This window comes from Bos taurus, chromosome 6, assembly GCF_002263795.3.
Source record: "Bos taurus isolate L1 Dominette 01449 registration number 42190680 breed Hereford chromosome 6, ARS-UCD2.0, whole genome shotgun sequence".
Taxonomy (NCBI): Eukaryota; Metazoa; Chordata; class Mammalia; order Artiodactyla; family Bovidae; genus Bos; species Bos taurus.
Window position 1 is genome coordinate 93,106,104 of NC_037333.1, and position 24,145 is coordinate 93,130,248.

General features: G+C 42.6%; 1 protein-coding gene across 1 annotated transcript in view; it reads left to right on the forward strand.

Annotated features, from left to right (window-relative positions):
• FRAS1 (Fraser extracellular matrix complex subunit 1) overlaps nucleotides 1-24,145 on the forward strand; it is a 534,366-nt gene that overhangs the window by 344,982 nt on the left and 165,239 nt on the right. Inside the window, 6 exon segments of the mRNA XM_059887796.1 lie at nucleotides 5,961-6,107; nucleotides 11,356-11,496; nucleotides 13,074-13,214; nucleotides 14,924-15,064; nucleotides 18,705-18,975; nucleotides 22,768-22,852. Of these exon segments, the coding sequence (XP_059743779.1) occupies nucleotides 5,961-6,107; nucleotides 11,356-11,496; nucleotides 13,074-13,214; nucleotides 14,924-15,064; nucleotides 18,705-18,975; nucleotides 22,768-22,852 (926 nt within the window).

Below are 24,145 nucleotides of genomic sequence, written 5' to 3' on the forward strand. Positions count from 1 at the left end.
CAGATGAAGGAACAGTTTTGGGACAGGCTGAGGAGGCTTATTTCATTTCAGTCAGTAAAGTGTCAGTTGCCAAAAAATTGTGTTATACCTTTCTCATTTTGAAAATGACAGTTAGCAAATACAGTGCAGGTATTTCAAGTTTGTGTCCTAGGAAGTCCCATGTTGAAGGAATTAAAGAGCCATGGTTAGCAGAGTGGGCTCTCAAATCAGGTAATGGAATTGCAACTCCTAACTGCCCCTTAACTAGCTTTGTGACCTTGAGCAGGTGAATTAACCACTAGGCTTTAGTTTCTTTTTTCTATAAAAGGGGGATTGTAATAGTGCCCTCAGCACATCTAGGGCTTTTCTGGGGGCTCAGTGGGAAAGAATCTACCTGCCAATGGAGGAGTTCAGTTCAGTCGCTCAGCTGTGTCCAACTCTTTGCAACCCCATGGACCACAGCACACCAGGCTTCCCTGTCCATCACCAATTCCCAGAGCCTACTCATACTCATGTCCATTGAGTTGGTGATGCCATCCAACCATCTCATCCTCTCTCGTCCCCTTCTCCTCCTGCCTTGAATCTTGTCCAACATCAGAATCTTTTCTAATGAGTCAGCTCTTACAAATCAGGTGGCCAAAGTATTGGAGCTTCAGCTTCAGCATCAGTCCTTCCTATGAATATTCAGGACTGATTTCCTTTAGTCCTGGAGCCAATTTCCTTTAGCCAAAGGAAGAAACACAAGTTCAACGTCTGGTCAAAGAAGATCCCACATACCCCAGATCAACTAAACTCATGCACCTCAAGTACTGAAGCCTGCACACCCTAGAGCCCGTGCTCCCCAATAGGAGAAGCCACTGCAGTGAGAAGGACACTCACTGCAACTGGAGAGTAGCCCCCCTTGCTGCAACTAGAGAAAGCTCGTGTGCATCAGTGAAGACCTAGCACAGCCAAATAAGTAGTTTCTATATCTAACATCATTGCACTTAGCATAGACTTTAGCAGAGACTAAGCTCTCAGTATAGCTATTGTTGTGTTACTGTCATCATGCGAGATGAGAGACAAATCAAGCATTAAAAGATACCTATGTTTTATAGATACAAAGATAGATATTACTGTTAGTTTATGCAGATGCTTGCAAGGATTAGCATTTGAAATGAAGTTCTTGGAAACCCCCGTTTTGCATCATCTGTTGAGAAACCAGAGATAAAAATCCTTTTTCAAGACAATGAAAAGATTTTTTTCTTTTTACTTTTGTAACAAAACCTTTGCTTGGTATATATCAACTGTCTACCAGCATCTGTAGGTTCTGTAACACAAGAGACATGAATGAAATACTTAAATGTTCTGCTCAAGAGCAAGGGAGTACTGCTATAGAAGGAGTGACTTAGATTGATGAGGCTCTTCACTGCAGTAGAATCACAGAAATAGAAGTTCAAAGGAAAAAACAGAATCCCTTATATAGTATATAGGTGACAAAAATATGTTGCATGGAAATACTTCTCTTCTGGGAAGCTTTTGCCCTGAAGAAATGCATTTGATATGCTACCATGTAAATAGGATTTTATAGACTAAGTCAGTTAAATTAAGAATATTCTAACTTTAGTTTTTGCTAAAGCTTAGGTTTCCTTCTTCCAAAGATTGAGTAAAGCATGCCTCTAAGTTGTGGTATTTTAATTTCTAGTACTTAAAAAAGTTATCCACAGTGTCCTTTTCTAATGATCTTCATTAGAGACAATTATAGGCCTGAAAATTGCAGAGATTGTTCTGTAAAGGGCTTTGTAGGAAATATAATCAGTATAAAGGGGAGACATTAATAACTATATTATAGAAAAAAGTAAGAGCTACAGAGCTGTCTAGAGCCTGGTTACAGAAACCTTTAGAAATTGCATACTGAGCCCTAACATTCAAGGACTGCCAGTTGAGTAGATGAAGAAGAGATGATACTTGAGGATCTCAGTACTTGAAACCATAGGGCCCTAGGGTAGCAGGAGAACTCAAGTATCGGAGTCAACCTCGCACCCAGGGCAGAGGTTTTCTCTCACCCCTTCACAGGCATCTGCAGATGAGGAAGGGCGGTCCATTGGTGGGGGCTGTAGTTGTTGGACAGTTCTTTCTCATCAGCCCTAGAACTTCCCTCTGGGGAAGTATAGCATGGCTCCTTGCTCATTCATTCAGCCTGTTATCTTCAAAAGTTGGAAATTAGCCATCATCTCCCAGCTGGACCTCTCTGCTCCTGGCAGGACTGGAGTCAGTGGAATATAGGAGCGAAAAGAGAGGACCATCTCAGGGCTACAGTAGCAAACAGGCCTATTCAGGAGGGAGAATGGACTTCACAGGCTGTGAGGTCGCTTCCTCTTCTGTGAATGATGGTTACGGTACATCCGTGCTCCCCTCACTGCTCCCTGGTCCACTCCCCTCACTGCTCCCTGGTCCACTTGCCACCATCTTCACTATCTTCTTGGCATTTTCCATGGGGTCACTGACCTGAGAACTGTGCCTATTACTCGAGACGTGGTCCCCCAGTGTGACTGCAGTAGGGCTAATACCCTCTGTGGTCTGAATGTCGTAAGATGGAGAAAAGGACCTGCACCCACACAGCTCTGAAGGAGGACGCTGAGAACCCAAGGGGCTTGGAATGTGCAGAACCAATTTGAATGAGGCAAGGTCATGCGGGGATTGGAGGATGAAGGGTTCAGTAAGAGAGGAAGGAAGATTCAAAGAGAAATGATGGAAGCCCTCTGCTCTATAGTCTGACACCACTGCATCCCTCCAGATCTTCCACATAGTCTTAATAATTCACAGCTCTCGGCAGGAACCCTTTCCTTGTGGCAGTCAGTGAAGGGGCTGATTATGCTTCTGGAATGAGAGACTTCACAGAAGGACTCGAGAACATGCAGGCCGATGGAAGTTTGAAGAAGAAAACTTCAGGAAACTCTAAGCTGACCTGTCACCCCCATGTGGAGAAACTAGCCTTGAGGCTTCATTTTGCAGCTCTACATTCAGCAGTGGGTCCAGCTGACATTGAGGTTTACATGAAGGCTCTTCAGCTTAAGACTGTGTTCATTTCTTTAGTACCATGTCAACTTTTAGTAAGCTCTTAATCAACTAAGATTCTTAGATTTTTTTTTATAATACTGCTGTTTAAACAGGCCTTCTGTCTCCTCTGTTTGTACAATTGGTTGTGGAACATAAATGCAGGACTCTCCATACAGCGTAGCTTATCTCATCTGATTCAATCAGTTCAGTCGCTCAGTCATGTCCGACTCTTTTCGACCCCATGGACAGCAGCACTCCACCCGGTGTCTTTCACTATCTCCCAGAGTTTGCTCAAACTCATGTCCATTGAGTCCACTGAGTCATGTCCATTGAGTCCACTGAACTATGAATAGAGGTTCATGACAGGAGGCAGTGATCAAGACCATCTCCAAGAAAAAGAAATGCAAAAAGGCAAAATGGTTGTCTGAGGAGGCCTTACAAATAGCTGAGAAAAGAGAAGCAAAAGGCAAATGAGAAAAGGAAAGATATATCCATTTAAACTTCATCTGATTGCTTTTAGTTTGTTGCTGTGTTTAGTTGCTCAGTGGTATCCAGCTCTTGGCGACCCCATGGACTGTAGGCTGCCAGACCCCTCTGTCCATGGGATCCTCTGGGCAAGAATACTGGAGTGGGTTTGCCATTTCCTCCTCCACGGGATCTTCCCAACCCAGGGATCAAACCTACATCTCCTGATTGGCAGGTAGGTTCTTTAGCACTGAGCCACCAGGGAATCCTAATTTACTGCTACAACTGGCTAAAGTAAATTTGAATTTTTCTTTCAGATAGTATGTGTTCAGTATAATGTGTATAATATGTATGTGGCATATTTAAATATCATTAGCATGATCTCTGTTTTCATTAAAGTCATTGATGAAAATAATCGAGTAAGAAATTGACTTCATCATAATACTCTAGTACAGACATTCATTTCCAGTTACAAAGATTTACTGACAACTTTTTGAGTATGTATTTCAACTATCTTCAAATCCACCTACAACTACTAGACACCACTTCATTTTTGTATTCACAGGTGTATCTTTGAGATTTTTGTCAGACCCTTTGGCAAAATTAAGATACAATGAGTATAGAAATCCTGCCTCCCAAAATGATAAAGTTTAGCCTCATATAAGTTTCCAGCAATTATTTTCTAATTATTGTTAAGCTAGCTGCTTGAAATTCCAGTCTAGAATTTTCCTAGGACTTTTAATTACCAGTTTACATATTGTAACTGATATTTTATACCAGTGGCTTTTCTTGTAGGTGAAACAAAAGGAGTTTCTTTTTATTTTAGTGGGAGGTCGTTTTACTGCATTTGATATCCTTTAGAACTACAATTCACGTGATCGCTCTCTAGAATTTTCATCTGAAACATACTGAGAAAATTTTAGAGTGAGGCAAAGATGCTAGTGCTTGAGTATATATAATTACAGTATCTGGCTTCTGTCATTTATATTGCTAGTATTTACTGAACACCAATTTCCCAATGGCTCAGTGGGTAAAGAATCCACCTGCAATGCAGGACATGCAGGAGACACGGGTTTGATCTCTGAATTGGGAAGATCCCCTGAAAGAGGAAATGGCAACCCTCTCCAGTATTCTTGCCTGAAGGATCCCATGGCAGGCTACAGTCAGTGGAATCATAAAGAGTTGGACATGACTTAGCACAGACATAATTATAGATAACCAGCTGGGCACTGGGCACTGGGAAAGGAACAAAGCAAATCTAGTCTTTGCATTTCACAGCTTTAAATGATAAAGATGGTAAATAATCACTAAATAGAATGTTTCTATGTATGGCAAGAATAAAATGTGTAAGAACTGTACCTGGGAGACCTGAGACCTGTTCCAGACTGGAGAGTCAGGGAAGGCCTTTGTGTGGAAGAAACTGAAGAATAAGAGTTAAAGACAAGAGACATGGAGATTACATTGGGAGGATTCAAATACGTTTATCATGATTTCTAGGTAGGAAGAATGGAGGGAATGATGGAGGAGCAATATTTGCAGAAATGATGGCTGAAATTTTTCCAAGACTGAAGAAAGATATGCGTTCATGGATGAAAGTGCCCTCTGACACTTGATAAGTCTGAACTTTAGAAAAAAATCACTTTTGGGGATTCCTGGAATAGAATGCAATGAGTCAAACCAATTAGGAGGCTATGATAGTGATCAAGTAAGAAATCATGATGGCTTGGATGTCCTGGCATGTGTGGACATGGAGAAAAGCAAAAAGTTCTGATAATTATATAGAAGAATTCATCTAAATAAGACCCAGTGAGTGATGAATTAGGATCGAGAGACAGAGAGGTGCCAGAATAGACTCTAAGGTTTCTAGAGTAAACAACTGAGCAGGTGGAGAAATGCTAGTTGTGAAATCAGAGAGAGATGGAAGCATGACAGGTGAGAGAGTTTGGGGATCATCTGAATGCCTAATAAGTGGCTGCTAAGAATTAGAAGTGGGGAAATCAGTAAGCCAGGTCACCTTAGAGTCCTTTGTATCTTAATATACGGGATTTCCCAAGCTCCAAATTAAGTCAGTACCCAATTTTAATCTTGGCATCGCACAAAAATCTAAATCTACATCAAGAACTGTAGGAGCTTTGATTCCTTAAGAAGCAAAGTTCCAGTGACACTCTGGATTATTATTCCAGAGTTCTTGGAATAAGTATAAATTCTGTGGCTGAGCCATGAGACAGTTTGGATGTGGGATTTCTGTTCTTGGCTTTATAATTTATCTTCTCTGGAAAATAAACTTTCCCTTTTTGATTTTGGAAGTATAAGACTAACATTTTCTGTTACTGTGGATCACAGGGGAGGGTTCTGAGCAGTATTTAGAGAACAGGTTGGAGCGAGGCTGTTCCTTCACAGCATCTGTCTAGGTTTGATCAGTGCTTCTGTATTTGCAATTCTAATCATCTGGTCATTTTCTTTTCCTATCTGCTCAGCATGCAACATGCATTGTGGACGCTGTGATTCACAGGCCAGCTGTACCTCCTGCCGAGATCCAAGCAAGGTCCTGCTCTTTGGGGACTGTCAGCATGAGAGCTGTGCCCCGCAATACTATCTGGACTTCTCCACCAAAACGTGCAAAGGTAACACTCTTCCTGAATTGCATGACAGCTCTTTTAGTTGGCGATACCCCTTTACTGGAGAATTCCACTCCCCCAATTTGGAAAACACTGTCATCAGATATTTAGACTTTCTCTGATGATAGTGAGAAGTCATTATGTATGTATGTATATATTCATTGATTTATTTATGAAGCAAGTATTTTTGAGTACCTACCATGGCCTAGATATTGTGCCAGGTGTTAGTAACTAGAGGGCTTCCCAGGTGGCTCAGTGGTAAAGAATCCGCCTGCCAGTGCAGGAGACGCAGGAGATGAGGGTTTGATCCCTGGGTCAGGAAGATCCCCTGGAGGAGGCCATGGCAGCCCACTCCAGTATTCTTGCCTGGAGAACCCATGTGGCCTCAAAGAGTTGGAAATGACTGAGCATGGCACACATTAGTATTAATTACTAGACCAGAGGTGGCAAACTAGAAACCCTCAGGTTGTATTTGGCCCAAAACATGTTTTTCTCCCCACTAAATGTATTATAACAGTGTTTTAAAATTCTTAACTCTTTGCCTTCTAAAAAATCAGAAGACTTGACATAAAAAAGTTGAGATTTGCAGTTTCTTTTGAGAGTCAGAAGGTCTCGCAGTACTGGGTATGCATCCCTCAGAGCAGCAGCAGTTTGGAGACAAGTAGCAATTGTCTCCATTGGGGGAGCATGACCTCCTAAGATTGCCACAGTCCCTATCATTCCCTGTTCTATCATACCAGGCCTCTTTTGAAGATTTTCATTGCCTTCCTTGGCCTGGAGGCATTTGCGCTTACAACTCTAGATTGCCAGACTCTAAGCTTAATGAGGAAGGAAGGAAGTTGTGTCTAATTTGTTCATCTCGTACTTCAAAGAGTAAAGATGCAGTGCTTGTTCTCCAGGTGTTCTTAAGGAAGCAATGTCAAAAACCAAGTAGCTTTTACTTTGCTCTCCAATTTTTAGAATGATCGGAGCTTATGCTCTTCCAATGGCAGCCCTCAGCTGGGAGAAAAACAGAACTGAAGGGTGGATTTTCCTTGCTCCTGTTCAATTTCTCTTCTCCATTTCTCCATTCCATGTTCTACAATACACACTGTCCCCCTTACCCTTTCTGATTCTGCCAGAAAAGCTAGGTCTCAGAATTGGAGGTCAAACATCTGTCAGATAAACTCGGGATGCTTTAAGGTTTTACAAAATTGTGTATTTTCCATTCCAAGAAACTCTACCTAACTTTGGTGGTCTGCTGTGCTCAAGACTGCAAAACCTTTTCTAGTTTCTCTTTTCTAACTGATGGTTTTCAGTCTGTGGTGAAAAACAAGATTCCAACAAATCCTCCCTGTTGTGAAGTGATATCATAACCATGCTGGCAGTCTTCAAGGCTCTGTTTTAGTCATTTTCCCTCAGGACTGAGTCAGTCAAATAAATGAGTGAGATTAAGTTTATGAATCTTCTTAGAAGCATGTGTACTATCTTGCACATTTACTTGCTTCTCTGGGACTTAGAAATATTGCCTCGGAGAAGAGAGAAAGGTGACTAACGAGAGGTTTCCTTAGCTTCTTAGTGAAGGGGACACAGGACAAGCCCACACTGAGTGGCGATACTTTCTCCAGGGAAACTAGTTTAGCCACAAACCTTTATTAAATCGCCAGGTAGCAGGCACTATGCTGAGATACTTCAATTCATTATTCCATGTAATCTTCACAATTTGTTGTTGTTGTTGTTGTTCAGTCGCTAAGTCATGTCCAACTCTTTGAGACCCCTTGGGCCATAGCCTGCCAGGTTCCTCTGTTCATGGAATTTGCCAGGCAAGAATATTGAAGTGGGTTGCCATTTCCTTCTCCAATCTTCATAATAACCTTATGAAGCTGCTCTTCTTATCCATGCTTAACAGATAAAGAAACTAAGGTTCAAAAAGCTTAAGGAAGGTGTGTAAGACATGCAGATTAAAAGTGACAAAGCCTTGACTTGAATATCAGTTCAGCTCAGTCGCTCAGGACTGCAGCATGCCAGGCTTCCCTGTCTATCACCAACTCCTGGAGTTTACCCAAACTCATGTCCATCGAGTCCATGATGCCATCCAACCGTCTCATCCTCTGTTGTCTCCTTCTCCTCCTGCCTTCAATCTTTCCCAACATCAGGGTCCTTTCCAGTGAGTCAGTTTTTTGCATCAGGTGGCCAAAGTATTGGAGTTCCAGCTTCAGCATCAGTCCTTCCAATGAATACTCAGGACTGATTTCCTTTAGGATGGACTGGTTGGATCTCCTTGCAGTCCAAGGGGCTCTCAAGAGTCTTCTCTAACATCACAGTTCAAAAGCATCAGTTCTTTTGTTCAGCTTTCTTTATAGTCCAGTTCTTACATCCATACATGACCACTGGAAACACCATAGCCTTGACTGGACAGACCTTTGTTGCCAAAGTAATGTCTCTGCTTTTTAATATGCTGTCTAGGTTGGTCATAGCTTTTTTTACCAAGGGGCAAGTCTCTTTTAATTTCATGGCTCCAATCACCATCTGCAGTGATTTTGGAGCCCCCAAAAATAGTCTGTCACTGTGTCCACTGTTTCCCCATCTATTTGCCGTGAAGTGATGGAAACGGATGCCATGATCTTAGTTTTCTGAATATTGAGTTTTAAGCCAACTTTTTCACTCCCCTCTTTCACTTTCCTCAAGAGGCTCTTTAGTTCTTCTTCACTTTCTGCCATAAGGGTGGTGTCATCTGCATACCTGAAGTTATTGATATTTCTCCCGGCAATCTTGATTTCAGCTTGTGCTTCATCCAGCCCAGCATTTTGCATGATGTACTCTGCATATAAGTTAAATAAACAGGGTGACAATATACAGCCTTGACGTACTCCTTTTCCTATTTGGAACCAGTCTGTTGTTCCATGTCCAGTTCTAACTGTTGCTTCTTGACCTGCATACAGATTTCTCAGGAGGCTGGTCAGGTGGTCTGGTATTCCCATCTCTTTCAGAATTTTCCAAGTTTATTGTGATCCACACAGTCAAAGGCTTTGGCATAGTCAATAAAGCAGAAATAGATGTTTTTCTAGAACTCTCCTGCTTTTTTGATGATCCAGCAGATGTTGGCAATTTGATCTCTGTCTGGTTCCTCTGCCTTTTCTAAATCCAGCTTGAACATCTGGAAGTTCATGGTTCACATACTGTTGAACCCTGGCTTGGAGAATTTTGAGCATGACTTTACTAGCGTGTGAGATGAGTGCAATTGTGTGGTAGTTTGAACATTCTTTGGTTGCCTTTCTTTGGGAGTGGAATGAAAACTGACCTTTTCCAGTCCTGTGGCCACTGCTGAGTTTTCCAAATTTGGGGCATATTGAGTGCAGCACTTTTGCAGTGTCATCTTTTAGGATTTGAAAGAGCTCAACTGAAATTCCATCACTTCCACTAGCTTTGTTTGTAGTGGTTTCCTAAGGCCGGATTGACTTCACATTCCAAGATGTCTGGCTCTAGGGGAGTGGTCACACCATATGGTTATCTCGGTCATGCAGATCTTTTTTTTATAGTTCTTGTGTGTATTGTTACCCCTTCTTAATATCTTCTGCTTCTGTTAGGTCCATACCATTTGTGTCCTTTATTGTGCCCATCTTTGCATGAAATGTTCCCTTGGTATCTCTAATTTTCTTGAAGAGAGCTCTAATCTTCCCTTTTCTATTGTTTTCCTCTATTTCTTTGCATTGACCACTGAGGAAGGCTTTCTTATCTCTCCTTGCTATTCTTTGGAATTCTGCATTCAAATGGGTAGATCTTTCCTTTTCTCCTTTGCCTTTCATGTCTTTTCTTTTCTCAGCTATTTATAAGGCCTCCTCACACAACCATTTTTCCTTTTTTTGCATTTCTTTTTCTTGGGAATGGTCTTGATCACTGCTTCATGTACAATGTCACAAACCTCAGTCCATAGTTCTTAGTCCATAGCCTGATAGACAGGCACTCTATCAGGTATAATCCCTTGAATCTATTTTTCACTTCCACTGTGACTTGAATATAGATCTACTTAATTTCAAAACCAAGTGCTTAACTCTGCTTTCTTGTCCTGTCATCCATGCATGAAGGACTGACCTTTCGAGCTAGAACTTTGCATTTTCTGACAGCATCCAAATTGCCTGGCCCAAAACAATGGCAGCAACAACCAGAATAATCATAATCACCAAAGCCATAACCACAGCACCACGTTTTCCTGCATCCCACGCCCTGGGCCTGACTCGGTAGTTCTGACAGTGAACCTGATGATCTGTATTTCTAACGATCCCCTTGGATCACATGTGTGGGCGACTTGGGCTGGGATCCACCCGAACATAAGCTTCTTGAGGACAGTTTACACCCACCACTTGATAAGCTGGCTCAAGGCTGTATCCCCCAGAGATGTTTGTTTGAGTCAATGAACATGTAAAGGAATCAAGTCTGCTCTACATGAGATCTGTTTTATTTCAGGAATCCCTTTCTTTCTGTACCGTTCTTTCACATCCTTTTAACTCCAGCATCAATGCTTCTTTGAGTTGTGGTGGTCACTGCCTGATTTCTGAGAGGAAGGGAGTCACGCAGCTGGTGTTAGTAGAGTGAGCAGATGCATCCTTCCTCGAGTCTCTTGACATCCTTTGAAAGTGAAACTGTTATTTCCTCAATCATGTCCAATTCTTTTCCACCCCATGGATTGTAGCCTGCTAGGCTATTCTGTCCATGGGATTCTTCAGGCAAAAATACTTGGGTCAGTTACCATTCCCTTCTCCAGGGGATCTTCCTGACCCAGGGATCAAACCCAGCTCACCTGCTTTGAAGGCAGATTCTGTACTGTCTGAACCATGAGGAAAGCCCCTGACTTCCTTTACCTGTTGGCGTTTGGAGGAGGTCCTGTTAGGTTTGTGGAAGCAAATTGGCTAATCTCTGGAGCAGACTTTGCATGAAGATGCCGTGTCTCGGGGATACAGAACTCTAGAATCCATATCGAATAAGATCCAGTTGGTCTGGCTCCTCAGCAGCCCTGCTGACAAGCAGCGTTCACACAAGTGTGGAGCAATCCTTGTACGTGCTGTGTATGTGCCGTGTCTAACATAATTAGGAAACACTCAACCTCAGAGAAGCGTGCAGGCTACTACAAGCAGAGCCTCATTAGAGCTCATGTACCTGACATCTCTTATGGTGTCCTCACTTTACCCCGTGCAGCTGCAGACAGCATCCTTGTAAATTAGTCTCTGGGACTGAGGGTGGACAGAAAGGAAGCTGATTGAAGGAACTTTCTTTCTAGAGTGTGACTGGAGTTGCAATGTGTGCAGCGGGCCTCTTAGGACAGACTGCCTCCAATGCATGGACGGCTATGTTCTCCAGGACGGCGCCTGCGTGGAGCAGTGCTCAGCGTCATTTTACCGGGACCTGGGCCTCTGCAAGAGTAAGTGTCTGCAGCCCTTCTCTGTGCTCACCCAAGCTTCCATCTCTTCTGATTGCCCCTTTTCCGAGAAGGAGTCCATGGAAAATTTTATGGCTTTTTATCCGATTTCTGGTTTCTTTCTTAAGAGCTTTACTTTGTTATAATGAAAATGTCCCCTCTTTCCTTCTCCCATGCCCCAACTTGTGTGCTAAGTTGCTTCAGTCATGTCTGACTCTTTGCATTCCCATGGAATGTAGCTTGCCAGGCTTCTCTGTCCACGGGATTCTCCAGGACAGAATACTGGAGTAGGTTGCCATTTCCTCCTCTAGGGGGTCTTCCCAACCCAGGGATCTAACCAGTGTCTCTTATGTCTCCTGCATTGGCAGGGGGGGTCTTTACCACTAGCACCATCTGGGAAACCCATGCTCTAACACAACATTTGATCATTTCAAAGTCCACGTGGGAATCTTAGGGGTATATGGCCACACAAACAGGTATGTTTTGACCATTAGTTTTGGATTTCCTTTAAATTTGAACAGTGCTGTGCTCCAGATGGAGGAGTCGGTGTGCTCTGGTCATCTGAGCACATTAAAAGACAAGATTATTCCACCATCTGCCTCCCACAAGCCTCCAAATACCCTATGTATCTAACTATCACCTTACTCCGGTCCAGTACCTGCTTCAGCCTTAATTTAATACCACACAATCTTCACATCCTGAAATGCCACCCAAACTGCACAGGCAGCCTTCCTGGGAGCATCCTTGGGCGATACTCTGATAACTGACCAGGCCAGCCAGGAAAGACTGACACTTCAGAGAAGCAGTGCAGAGAGCCAAGGGCTAGACAGTAATGATGATACTAGCTTGTTTTCTTCAGTTTCTAAGTCATGTCCGACTCTTTGAGACCCCATGAACTACAGCACACCAGGCTCCCTTGCCCTTCACTATCTCCTGGAGTTTGCTCAAACTCATGTCCATGGAGTCAGTGATGCCATCATCCAACCATCTCATCCTCTGTTGCTCCCTTCTCCTCCTGCCCTCAGGCTCTCCCAGCATCAGGGTCTTTTCTACTGAGTCAGCTCTTCACATCAGATGGCCAGAGTATTGGAGCTTCAGCTTCAGCATCACTCCTTCCAATGAATATTCAGGGTTGATTTCCTTTAGGATTGACTAGTGTGATCTCCTTGCTATACAAGGGACTCTCAAGAGTCTTTTCCAGCACAATTGGAAAGCATCAATTCTTTGGCACTCAGCCTTCTTAATGGTCCACCTCTCACATCCATACATGACTGCTAGAAAATATCTGTCAGTTTATGGTTTGCAGAGTATTTTTCGTTGTGTACTTTGGCCTTTATCCAAAGAGCTGGGTGGAGCAGCGTGTTCTTTCCATTTTACAGGAGAGAACACTAAGGCTCAGAGAGATGTAGTAACTAATGCTAAGTCACCCAGTCAGTCAGCACAGCAGTCACAGTCAGAAGCCTGGCTTCCTGACTCCAAGTCTGCTGCCTGGCCCACTAGGTTGCCTGGCTACACCACGAGGGCCAGGAGCCGCTTGGAAAGCCACACACACTCCTGTCAACTTGCCTTGTGTCTTTCAGGCTGTGAGAGCCACTGTCTCCAATGCCAAGGTCCCCATGAGTGCACCCGCTGTGAAGAGCCGTTTCTCCTCTTGGAAGCCCAGTGTGTCCAGGAATGCGGGAAGGGTTTCTTTGCAGACCACGCTAACCACAAATGCACAGGTGAGTTGGAGACTGTGCTGCGTTCTTTAAAAGTTAGGGCAGCAAGGAAGTCAGGGAGTCAGGTGTGTTGATTCTCAGGTAGCCAAGGAGAATCTGCATTAGGAGCAGAATGAAAACCCAGGGAGTTTGGCCTAAAGTAATTGATGGCTTCTTGTGCACCCCTGCCAATGGCTGGCTAAATAGAATGTGGAAGTGCAGACCAATAATTCTTTTGCACAAATCAATGTTGTCCCTAAAGGTCTGCATGGAAATGAAGCCAATATTTCATGGAATAGAAAGCTTACATTGAACTAAGGTGAGGTGTCCATTAAGAGTAGGTCAGCCCTATTAACATGGGGCCAGGGTTTTCAACGTGTACACTAAATTACCTGTTGACCTTGTTATTGCCACTATATGCTTGAAGAATAGAAAATTTGGAAACATTTTAGTGAGATATGTTGAACTTTTATATTAAACTGAAGTTAAACCCAGAGTCTTAGTCTCCTTGTCCATTACGTTATTCACAAGAGCTTCCTCAGTTTGTTCTCATCATTTCTATCAAAACTTGGTACCGTGTCATTATTGTTCAGTCCCTAAGTCATGTCTGACTGTTTGCAACCCCATGGACTGTAGCTCACTGGGCTCCTCTGTCCTTTACCACTGAGCCTCCTGGGAAGCCCATACTTTAAAGGATAATTGATATTTAATGATAACGCCTTTACCCAGGCATGGCATTTTATGTTTTCCCAAATTTCCTTCATCTGCGTTATCTCATTTAACATTCACAATCACTTGGTAAAATACGGCAGACGCTATGAATCCTGTTTTACAAGTGGAAAAAAAAAAAGAGGAAGGAAATGGCAACCCACTCCAGTATTCTTGCCTGGAGAATCCTAGGGACGGCAGAGCCTGGTGGGCTGCCGTCTATGGGGTCGCACAGAGTTGGACACGACTGAAGCGACTTAGCAGCAGCAGCAAGGATTAAGAATTAACCAGCGCGACATAAAATCAGATATTAAACTCAGATTTTCTGATTCAAGACTTTTTTAACAGCTCAACTGAGGAAGCAGAACAATAAGCAGTAAACACTTGATTTATAGAAGAAATTGACTTGATTCAAAGAAATAATCTATGGTCTTTTTAAAAGCTTGCTTTCTCCATATATTTAAAATAATAATAAAAATAAGAAAAGCCATGATAGTGGTACATTTGAGTTCTTTCGTGTACCCAGTACTCTTCTGGTCACTTCTGATTATGTAGAGCACCTGTAATCCAACCAACAATCCGTGCATTAAGTGCTATTATCAATACTATCTCCATTTTTAAGATGAGAAAATTATTACAGCACAGGCTGTTAAAACAACTTGCCTGAATTCAACAGCTGTTAAGTAGTAGAAAAGAGGAATGATACCCCAACAGGATTTATGCTCTTAATCCCTAGAAACTGCCTCCCTTACAAGTCAGTATGGTTAACTTTTTAAACAATCCATTTATGTCCAACATGTTCAGGTCATAATGTGTAAAGCAAAGGTGCTCCTCCCTGTTCACTGCCTTTCTGGGGTAGACCAGCTGTCTACGAAATTCTATAGGCAATGGTCAGAACTGTCTTCTACTACAGCTGGGGGTCAGATGTGGCCGTGCTTTCACTCTTCATTTCTTTGTCACTGGTGGCCCTCGCTGATTGCCTGTGCCTTCATCCTGCCTGATTTGATGTGTCCTGTCTTTGATAGCCTGCCCTAAGGGGTGCTTGCAGTGCAGCCGCAGAGACCGGTGTCACCTCTGTGACCAGGGCTTCTTTCTCAAGAGCGGTCTTTGTCTTTCCAACTGTGTTCCTGGCTTCTCCGCCCACTCTTCTAATGAGACATGTGCTGGTAAGTGCTTCTCCCCCAGTGGTCTGGTGAAATCACCTGTAATTTCTCCATGCAGAGGCTGAGTTTGCAGATATGGTTGGCCCATGTGATGTAAAATGCAGGCTTCCCGTTCTGGGAAAAACCTAGGTGCTGCTGTAAGGGACTTATTTAGAGACAATGAAAAATTGGGAGAATTCAACTTCTAAGATCTTTGGAAGGGAAAAAGAAGTAATTTGCACTTTAAAAGTCACAACTATCAGATCAGAAATTTGACATAAAACTTATTTATGTCCCTGAACTACAGCCATGTTATAGAACATTTTATATACATGTTTATATCAATAGATATAATTTATTATATTTTTATCAACATGTAGAACTAATTATGGCCAGGTGCAATGATGTATTCTTTGTGCACACTGGAGATAAATGATAAATAATTAGTGCTGCTGCTGCTGCTAAGTCACTTCAGTCGTGTCCGACTCTGTGCGACCCCATAGACGGCAGCCCACCAGGCTCCCCTGTCCCTGGGATTCTCCAGGCAAGAGTACTGGAGTGGGGTGCCATGGAGTGGTGCCTAATTAGGAGCCTGCCCCGTTAGGTTCACATATTGGAAGTAGATGGATTTCAAGCCACTCTGTGTGCCATTAAGAATTAGGTAACATGTTAAAGAAATGGAACTAGTCTTGTCCAACACATCAGTGGACATTTTACCTTAAACAACAAAGAGAATAAAATTAAATTCAGGCTTAATTTTGGACCCCAAAATTTTTACAGGTGAATGAAGATTGGGAGTTCTGAGCATTTCTTGGCTTTTGAGTGTTCTTCATCAATAACATGAATCATGTTTTATCACCTGCAGTCAGTCATATTTTTCATCACTGTGTTTCTGACCTCCTATGATATTAAGACTTCCCATGGGAAAAAATATCTTTGGCTTATTTTATTTGGATCCTTCTGAAGCCCTAAGTACTTGAGAGGCAGCTTACCCCACTTGGGATGTAATACAAGTCAACTTGTGCAAATGAATTCGACTTTCATTAGAGTAATCTTACATTAGAAGTAGTTCCCCTGAAACTTGGCATTCCTAAACTGCCCTGTCTGTCCTACATGTAAAAGGAAGCACTGCCAATTAAAGCTCAGGCAAAACAACTTTCAGGAGATGGGATGAATTCCACATCAAGATCAGAAATCCTAACTCATCCATCATATGTTTCCTGTGGACAGAGATCGTACATTTTTAAAGCAACGTGTATATATTTCACTTGAATTCTGAATGTAAGCCACTAATTATCCTACATCACTGTAGGTTAACTGGTGTTGTTCTTGCAAATGGTATCCGGAACTTGCCTCTCCTCTTGGCCGTGGTGGGTCTGATGGTCAGATATGATAGATGTGTTAAGAGAGGATTGTGTTCTCCAATGTGGCAACCAATTAGGATTACCTGTGGAGCTTATAAAATGACCAAGGTCCCACCCCAGAACATCTTAGTTAGAATCTCTGGTGGTGGAGCCTAAGTACCAATACTGTTTTTAAAAACCTCTATGATTCTTTATCGTTATTATTGAGATATAATTCACACACCATAGAACTTACCCTTGAAAGTATATAATGAGGTTTTAGTATATCCACAATGCCACACAACCATCATCACAATCTAATTCTAGGTCATTTTAATCATCCTAAAAAGAAATCCAGTAACCACTAGTAATCTCTCTCTACTGACCCGTTGCCTTAGCTCCTGCTGAACACAGAAAGCACAGCAGTTTCTGTCTCTGTGGAACTGCCTACCCTAAATAGTTTACATAAATGGAAGCATACAATATGTGGCCTTTTACATCTGGCTTCTTTCACCTGGCATAGTATTTTCAAGGTTCAGCTGTGTTAGAACATATATCAGTACCTCATTTCTTTTTATGCTTGAATAGTACTCCACTGTATGCATATACCACATTTTGTTTATTCATTTAATTGATGCTTGATTGTTTCAGTTGTTTCCACTTTTGTTTTTTGTGAATAACACTGCTATGAACATTGGTGTTACAGTTTGTGTATGGACATATGCTTTCAATGGGCTTCACTGATAGCTCAGTTGGTAAAGAATCTGCCTGCAATGCAGGAGGCCCTGGTTCATTTCCTGGGTTGGGAAGATCTGTTGTAGTAGGGATAGGCTACCCACTCCACTACTCTTGGGCTTCCCTTGTTGCTCAGCTGGTAAAGAATCTGCCTGCAATGCAGGAGACCTAGATTCAATCCCTGGGTTGGAAAGATCTGCTGGAGAAGGGAAAAGCCACCAGTATTCTGTCCTGAAGAATTCCATGGACTGTGTGTATAGTCCATGGGGTCCCAAAGAGTCAGACATGACTGAGGGACTTTCACTTTCACTTTCTATGCTTTCAGTACTCTTGGGTCTATGCCTAGGAGCAGAATTGCTGGATCATGTGGTAGCTCTGTGTTTAATTGCTTGAGGAATCACCAGACTGCCTTCCCAAGTGGCTTACCATTTTCCATTCCACCAGCAATATATGAGATTTCTAGTTTCTCTACACCCTCAGGGACACTTTATTGTGCTTCCTAAAATGGATGTGAGATGATGATATCTTGTGATTTTAATTCAAATTTCCCTGATGACTGATAATATTGAGCACCTTTTCATGTGCTTATTGACCTTCCGTATATCTTCTTAGGAGAAATGTCCATTCGCTGCCTATTTTAAAATTGGTTTATTTGTCATTTATTGAGTAGCTCACTCGGTAAAGAATCTGCCTGCAGTGCAGGTGACCCGGGTTTGATCCCTGGGTTGGGAAGATCCCCTGGAGAAGGAAATGGCAACCCACTCCAGTATCCTTGCCTGGAAAATCTCATGGACAGAGGAGCTTGGTGGGCTGCAGTCCATGGGGTCGCAAAGAGTTGGGCACAACTGAGTGGCTAACACACTAAGAATTCTTTATGTATATCCTGGATACAAAGGAGATACAAATCCCTTTTCAGATATGTGATTTGCAAATGTTTTCTCCTATTCTGTGGATTCTCTTTTCACTTTCCTGTGAATGTCCTTTGAAGCACAAATGTTTTTAGTATTAATGACATCTGCTGTAGCTATTTTTTTCTTCTGTCACTTGTGCTTTTCATGTTATATGTAAGAAAGCATTGCCTAATTTAAGATCACAAAGATTTTCTCCTGTATATTCTTCTAGGAGTTTTATAGTTTAGCACTGACATCCTATGTTATTCTCATGCACATCTAGGATGAGAACCACTGGATTAGAAGGAGGCTTATGGAATACAGTAGTCTAGAGTTTCATCTTTGTATGAATCAGTCCTGAATCAACATTACCCTTCTGTCATGAATGACTCTTTGCAACCCCATGGGCTGTAGCCTGCCAGGCTCCTCTGTCCATGGAATTCTCCAGGCAAGAATACTGGTGTGGGTAGCCATTCCTTTCTCCTGGTGATCTTCCCAACCTAGGGATCGAATCAATGAACCCACACCTCCTGTGTCTCCTGCATTGCAGGTGGATTCTTTACCACTGAGCCACCAGGGAAGCCCCATCTTTGTGGTTCTGAATGAATAGTACATATATATTTCTTTAAAAAATAATAATAATAACCTAATTAGTGACTGCACCAAGCCTGACCTTTGGATTTGTATGTTTTCCAGGCAAAATACACACCCCTAGTCTTCACGTGAATGGTTCCCTCACCCTTGCAATTGGTTCAATGAAGCCACTGGATTTTTTCCTCCTGAATGTTCAAGACCAGGGTGGCAGGGTTGAAGACCTACTGTTCCATGTGGTGAGCGCCCCCACCAATGGTCAGCTCGTGCTCTCAAGGAACGGAAAAGAGGCTCAGCTCGACAAGGCTGGCCACTTCAGTTGGAGAGACGTGAAGGAGAAAAAAGTGCGTTTTGTGCACAGCAGAGAAAAGCCCAGGTGAGCCAGGGTTCTGTTGTTTCCCTCCTTCCCATCAGTTCTCTGCGCTCCCTACCCTCCGCCCCTCAGAGCTCTCCCTCCTCTTCTGGGGGAGATCGATACTCTGCACGTGGCACTTTCAGCTGCCTGTCATCATTTCGCTGTAATTGCTCAGAGAGAGTGCTTCTGTTAGAAGCATTTTCATTTTATCACATAATTGTGGGTAATTCTCCGATGTGACGGGAAAGTTCCTAGTACAATTACCCAGTTTTTTTGGCCCGGGAGGAACAAAATCGCTTCTATACCCAGATGCAGCTGCTACTTCAGCATTAGGGTTCTCTGCCAGGGACCAGGGCATGGCTAGAGGATGGGGTACATACTTTTTAAGGCATTGTATGGTTCTTAGAATTTCAGAGTTGGAAGGAAATGAAAAGTCACGGTTAACTTGTTATTATCCACTTTCTGGGACTAATTGTGGTTAATTTTAAAGTCTGATCCAGTTTTCTTCTGATGCCTAACACAATTCTGGCTGTCTTCCTCCACCCAGCTGACATATGCTTCAGGAATGCAGCTGAGTGTTAACACTTCCCGAGCAAATTGAGCCGTATAATTAGCAGAGCAAATCTACTAACTAGAAATCAGGGAATGCACCCCAAAGATTAGCCTCTTGGATTATCCTTTACCCTGCTCTGCTTCATTAGTGCAGCCTATTTCAAAGTGGACCCTGTATGTAGATAGGGAGTTGAACCTCATGAAACAGTGATAAAGGAAGCAGTGAATATTTTCTACTATCACCACTAAATTTGAGAATTTAAAAAAATGTTTAAGATCTGACAAGTGGGGAGAAAAGTGGATCACACATTCCCTGTTGCAGTTCAGAGCCAGTGATGTTGGTAACCTCAAAAGACCAATCTTACAGATGTAAGGACAACTAGTATTTGTTCACTATGACCCCACTATTGTGTTGCGCACTTGATGTGAATTATGTATATTTATGTTCCCAGGCTACAGATAGGAAAACTGAGGCCTTGAGCATATATGTAATCTTGTCCAGGCCTCACAGCCTGTGAGTGCAGAGCTGAGGCTCCAACCTAAGGCTCTCTGATTCCACACTCCATGCCTTCAAACTCAATGATTTCTGCTTCCTTAGTAGTACTTGTGGAGAAGGCAATGGCACCCCACTCCAGTACTCTTGCCTGGAAAATCCCATGGACGGAGGAGCCTGGTAGGCTGCAGTCCGTGGGGTCGCTAAGAGTCGGACACTTTCACTTTTCACTTTCATGCATTGGAGAAGGAAATGGCAACCCGCTCCAGTGTTCTTGCCTAGAGAATCCCAGGGACAGGGGAGCCTGGTGAGCTGCCGTCTATGGGGTCGCAGAGTCGGACACGACTGAAGCGACTTAGCAGCAGCAGCAACAGTAGTACTTGGGATAACAGGTGTGCTTCCATTCTCGGGGGGCAAAATTTCATTGTTATAGGAAAGTATTGCTCCAGCTGCTGCTGCTGCTGCTAAGTTGCTTCGCTCCAGAGACGGAGCTTAAGACTCTGGTGTCTGATGCTATAAAATCCCTTTGAGTTCTGTCTTCTCCATTCATTTTCCTTCAAGTATAGTTCTTCAGTGTTTGCATCACACATACACAGACACACATGCACAGCTCCATACCTGTAGTCATATGTCTCAGAATCACTTGTGAAAAGCATGTGAAGTATATAAAGATCCATAGACAACCAAAGTTAAGCCTCTCATCTGTTTAATCTCTTTAATCCCTTATCATCAATTTCTTTCCAGGGTCAGCTTTGCACCCTTAAACAGGACAAAGAGTGGCAACTATTTTACAGAGATTTCTTTCAGTATGCTTTTTACTTCTTAGTACTCATTTTAACATTGGATTTCTTATCTAAAAATTTTTTTTAAAGAAAGAATGAGAGGAATACTAAAACAAGATTAGTAGGAACTCATAGAAAAAGGAAATTATCTAAGTTTCTGGATGATACAGAAGCTAAAGGGGCTACCTGCCGCATGGGCTTATGGTTGTTTTCCTCATGAATGTGCCCACTAGGATTCTTTAGGATTGGCTTCCTTTGGGCTGGAATCCCTCTGTGAGTGTGAGATGACTTGGAAATATAGTCCTAGTGACCCTGATTAGCTGGCATTGCAGAGAGGCTGAACACAGTTATTAGAATCTAAGGGCCACCAAAATCATTTTTCCCTAGGAGGTTGTGGGTAGCCATCCTTTCCTTCTGCATTCAGCTGCTTCGTCACCTGTATCCTCTTGAAGTCTAGAAGTAGGAGGGGAGAGGAATAGGATTTGAATGGAACCAAAAATGAAAGGAAGGGTGGAATGAGAGGGAAGACAAGAATTCCTTTTTTAAAAAAATCCGATTTATTGAGGTATAATTTGCACCTAATAAAATCCCTCATTTTAAACTATACTGTTCTATGCATGTTAACAAATATAGTCTTGCAGTCTTGAGACCTCAAGCAAGATATGAAACAGTCTTGTCACCCTGTCCCCATCTTATTTTAACAAGCACTCCCCTCCCCACAGTCCCTGGCAAATACTGGTCTGTTTTTCATTCTTATTGTATCGCCCTTTCTGAAATGTCATGTGAATGGACTCATACAGTATTTAATCTTTTGGTTCTGGCTTTTGCCATAATACTTTTGCTATCTATCCACATTCTTTCATGTTTCACTAGTCAGTTCCATGAATGCCTTTTAAAGAACCTTTAAAACAATAGTTCCTATAGCAGGCCAGGATTCAAAACTCCCATAATGTGTTAATCATACATCTTACCAGCACAAAGTGAGTTCTGAACTTGCTTTTGGCTTTGAAGATGGGTAACTCCTACCTTTCCTCTTAGTAGTCTTTGAAGCTGCTGAGACAACACTCTTTTACAGGAAATAAAAACCACAGCAAAGAGTGAGTCTTATTTTATTCTAGGAATTAGGACTCTTTGATTACAAGTAATGAGAGTCAACTTTAACTAGAGTAAGCAAAATTTTAGGACCTGTTATGACATTGCAGGTATGGCTCAGATCTCAGACACATCAGGGACCACTGGGCTTCTAGGGCAAGCCCAGGAGTTAGAATGGGAAATGGGAAGCAGGACTCAGTTCCTCCTCTCATCTCAGTTGCTTTGCTGGAAGGCTACATTCACCTCTCTCCTAGAGACCAACTTGTTCCACTTTCTCATCAACATGGTAGACTGTGGTTCTGCCTTAGCCAAATGAGGCTCTCAGGCCAGTTCCAAATTTCCAGGGAAGCTGGAGTCCATCATACTTCCCTGGTCCAGGCCACAGTGAATATGCATGTGGCTAGAGGGAGGGGAGGGCGTAGAGGCATGTAATATAAACACTGCACAATGGTTAACGGGGTCCACTCATGTGAATTGGGCAGTGGTTGGAAAGAGAATTCACAGGGACGAGAGAGTCACTGAGAACTAGTCAAAGACTGTGAAAGATTCCTTTCCATTCTCCAGCTTGATCATTAACCTTCAATATATCACTAACCGGTCTTGGCCTAACAACTCATTTTTCCACCTTTTATATATTTTACTTATAAAAATCCCAAAAAAGAAAAAGAAACATTATTATAATGAGATAGAAGAATAGACAGTACCTTTACTTACATCTCACTATGTTAATCTTTATGGGCTCCTTTCTAGTTATGGCATGAGTAGTATATTATTGTAGTGGTTTGATCCAAATTCATATATGCACATAACCTGAAAATATTTTTAACCCTTGTCTTTCTAAAGACCGATGTAATGATTATATTGTCTCATTCTTTTCTTGGGGGCTTCTTTCAGGAAAGGTTACTTTTCTCTGAAAATTAGTGACCAGCAGTTCTTCTCTGAGCCACAGCTGATCAACATACAAGCATTTTCAACACAGGTAAGAAAACGCCGTACAGGTAATAATTTCACATGCCTACTGATGGGCTTCCCAGTTGCTTAAGTGGTAAAGAATCTGCCTGCCAATGCAGGAGATGTGGGTTCGATCCCTGGGTTGGGAATATCCCCTGGAGAAGGAAATGGCAACCCACTCCAGTATTCTTGCCTGGGAAATTACATGGACAGAGGAGCCTGGGGTTGCAAAAGAGTCGCACACAACTTAGTGACTAAACTACAACAACAGCTCATTCTCAAGTACAAGTTCAGATTTTCTGTAGTTTCAGCAAAAATGATTGAGCTGAATTGATTGTTCCTTAGTTTCCTTTTGAAATGCCACTGGAGTAATTTTTTTTAGTACTTGTGGGTTGTAACAACAACAATAGTTACTACTACACATATAATGCTCTTCTTCTGTTGTTCATGTAATTCTCATGCTAGCCCTGTAAGGTATTATAAGCTCCAATTTACAGGCCAGAAAACTAAGTCCCAGGGAGGTCCAGTAACTTATCTATGGTGATGTAGTTAACAGAGAGCCAAGATCTGTGCCCAGTGGATCTGTTTACACAATCTGTGTTCTTGACTATTAAACTGTACCTTACTTTTCTATACTGAATCTGATACCAGCCCTTCACAATGATTTGAAGCTGTACCAGTTGTTAAGACTTTCCTATCCCTAGGTGGATAAGTTTGTTTTGTCTAAATATTTCTCTCTCCAGGATATGGAATTATGTTGGCCTCTTTTGCCTATCATGTAGCTGAACTGCATTTAACTCAGTTTGCAGGAGTTAGAGGACCTCGTGCTTAGTCGCTCAGTTTTGTCCAATTCTTTGCGACCACATGGACTGTAACCCTCCAGGCTCCTCTGTCTATGGGATTCTTCAGGCAAGAATACTGGAGTGGGTTGCCATGCCCTCTTCTAGGGGATCTTCTCAACAACAGGGATCAAAGCCAGGTCTCCTGCATTGCAAGTAGATTCTTTACTGTCTAAGCCACCAGGGAAGCCCAAGAACACTGGAGTGGGTAGCCTATCCTTTCTCTATGGGATCTTCCCCACCCAGGAATCAAACCAGGATCTCCTGCATTGCAGGCCAATTCTTTAACAACTGAGCTACCAGAGAAGCCCTGGGAGCTTCCTTAAGCCTTATTAAGTATCTACTTAAATGAGGGTCCAGTGTGGTTGTCAGGCTAACATAAGCCAGAGGAAATCCTGGTAGATACTATAAAGTTCAGTGTGATGACACTTCTGGTCTCATTGCTCATCTCTGTTAAGTTGTACTTCTGTGCTCTGAGTCCC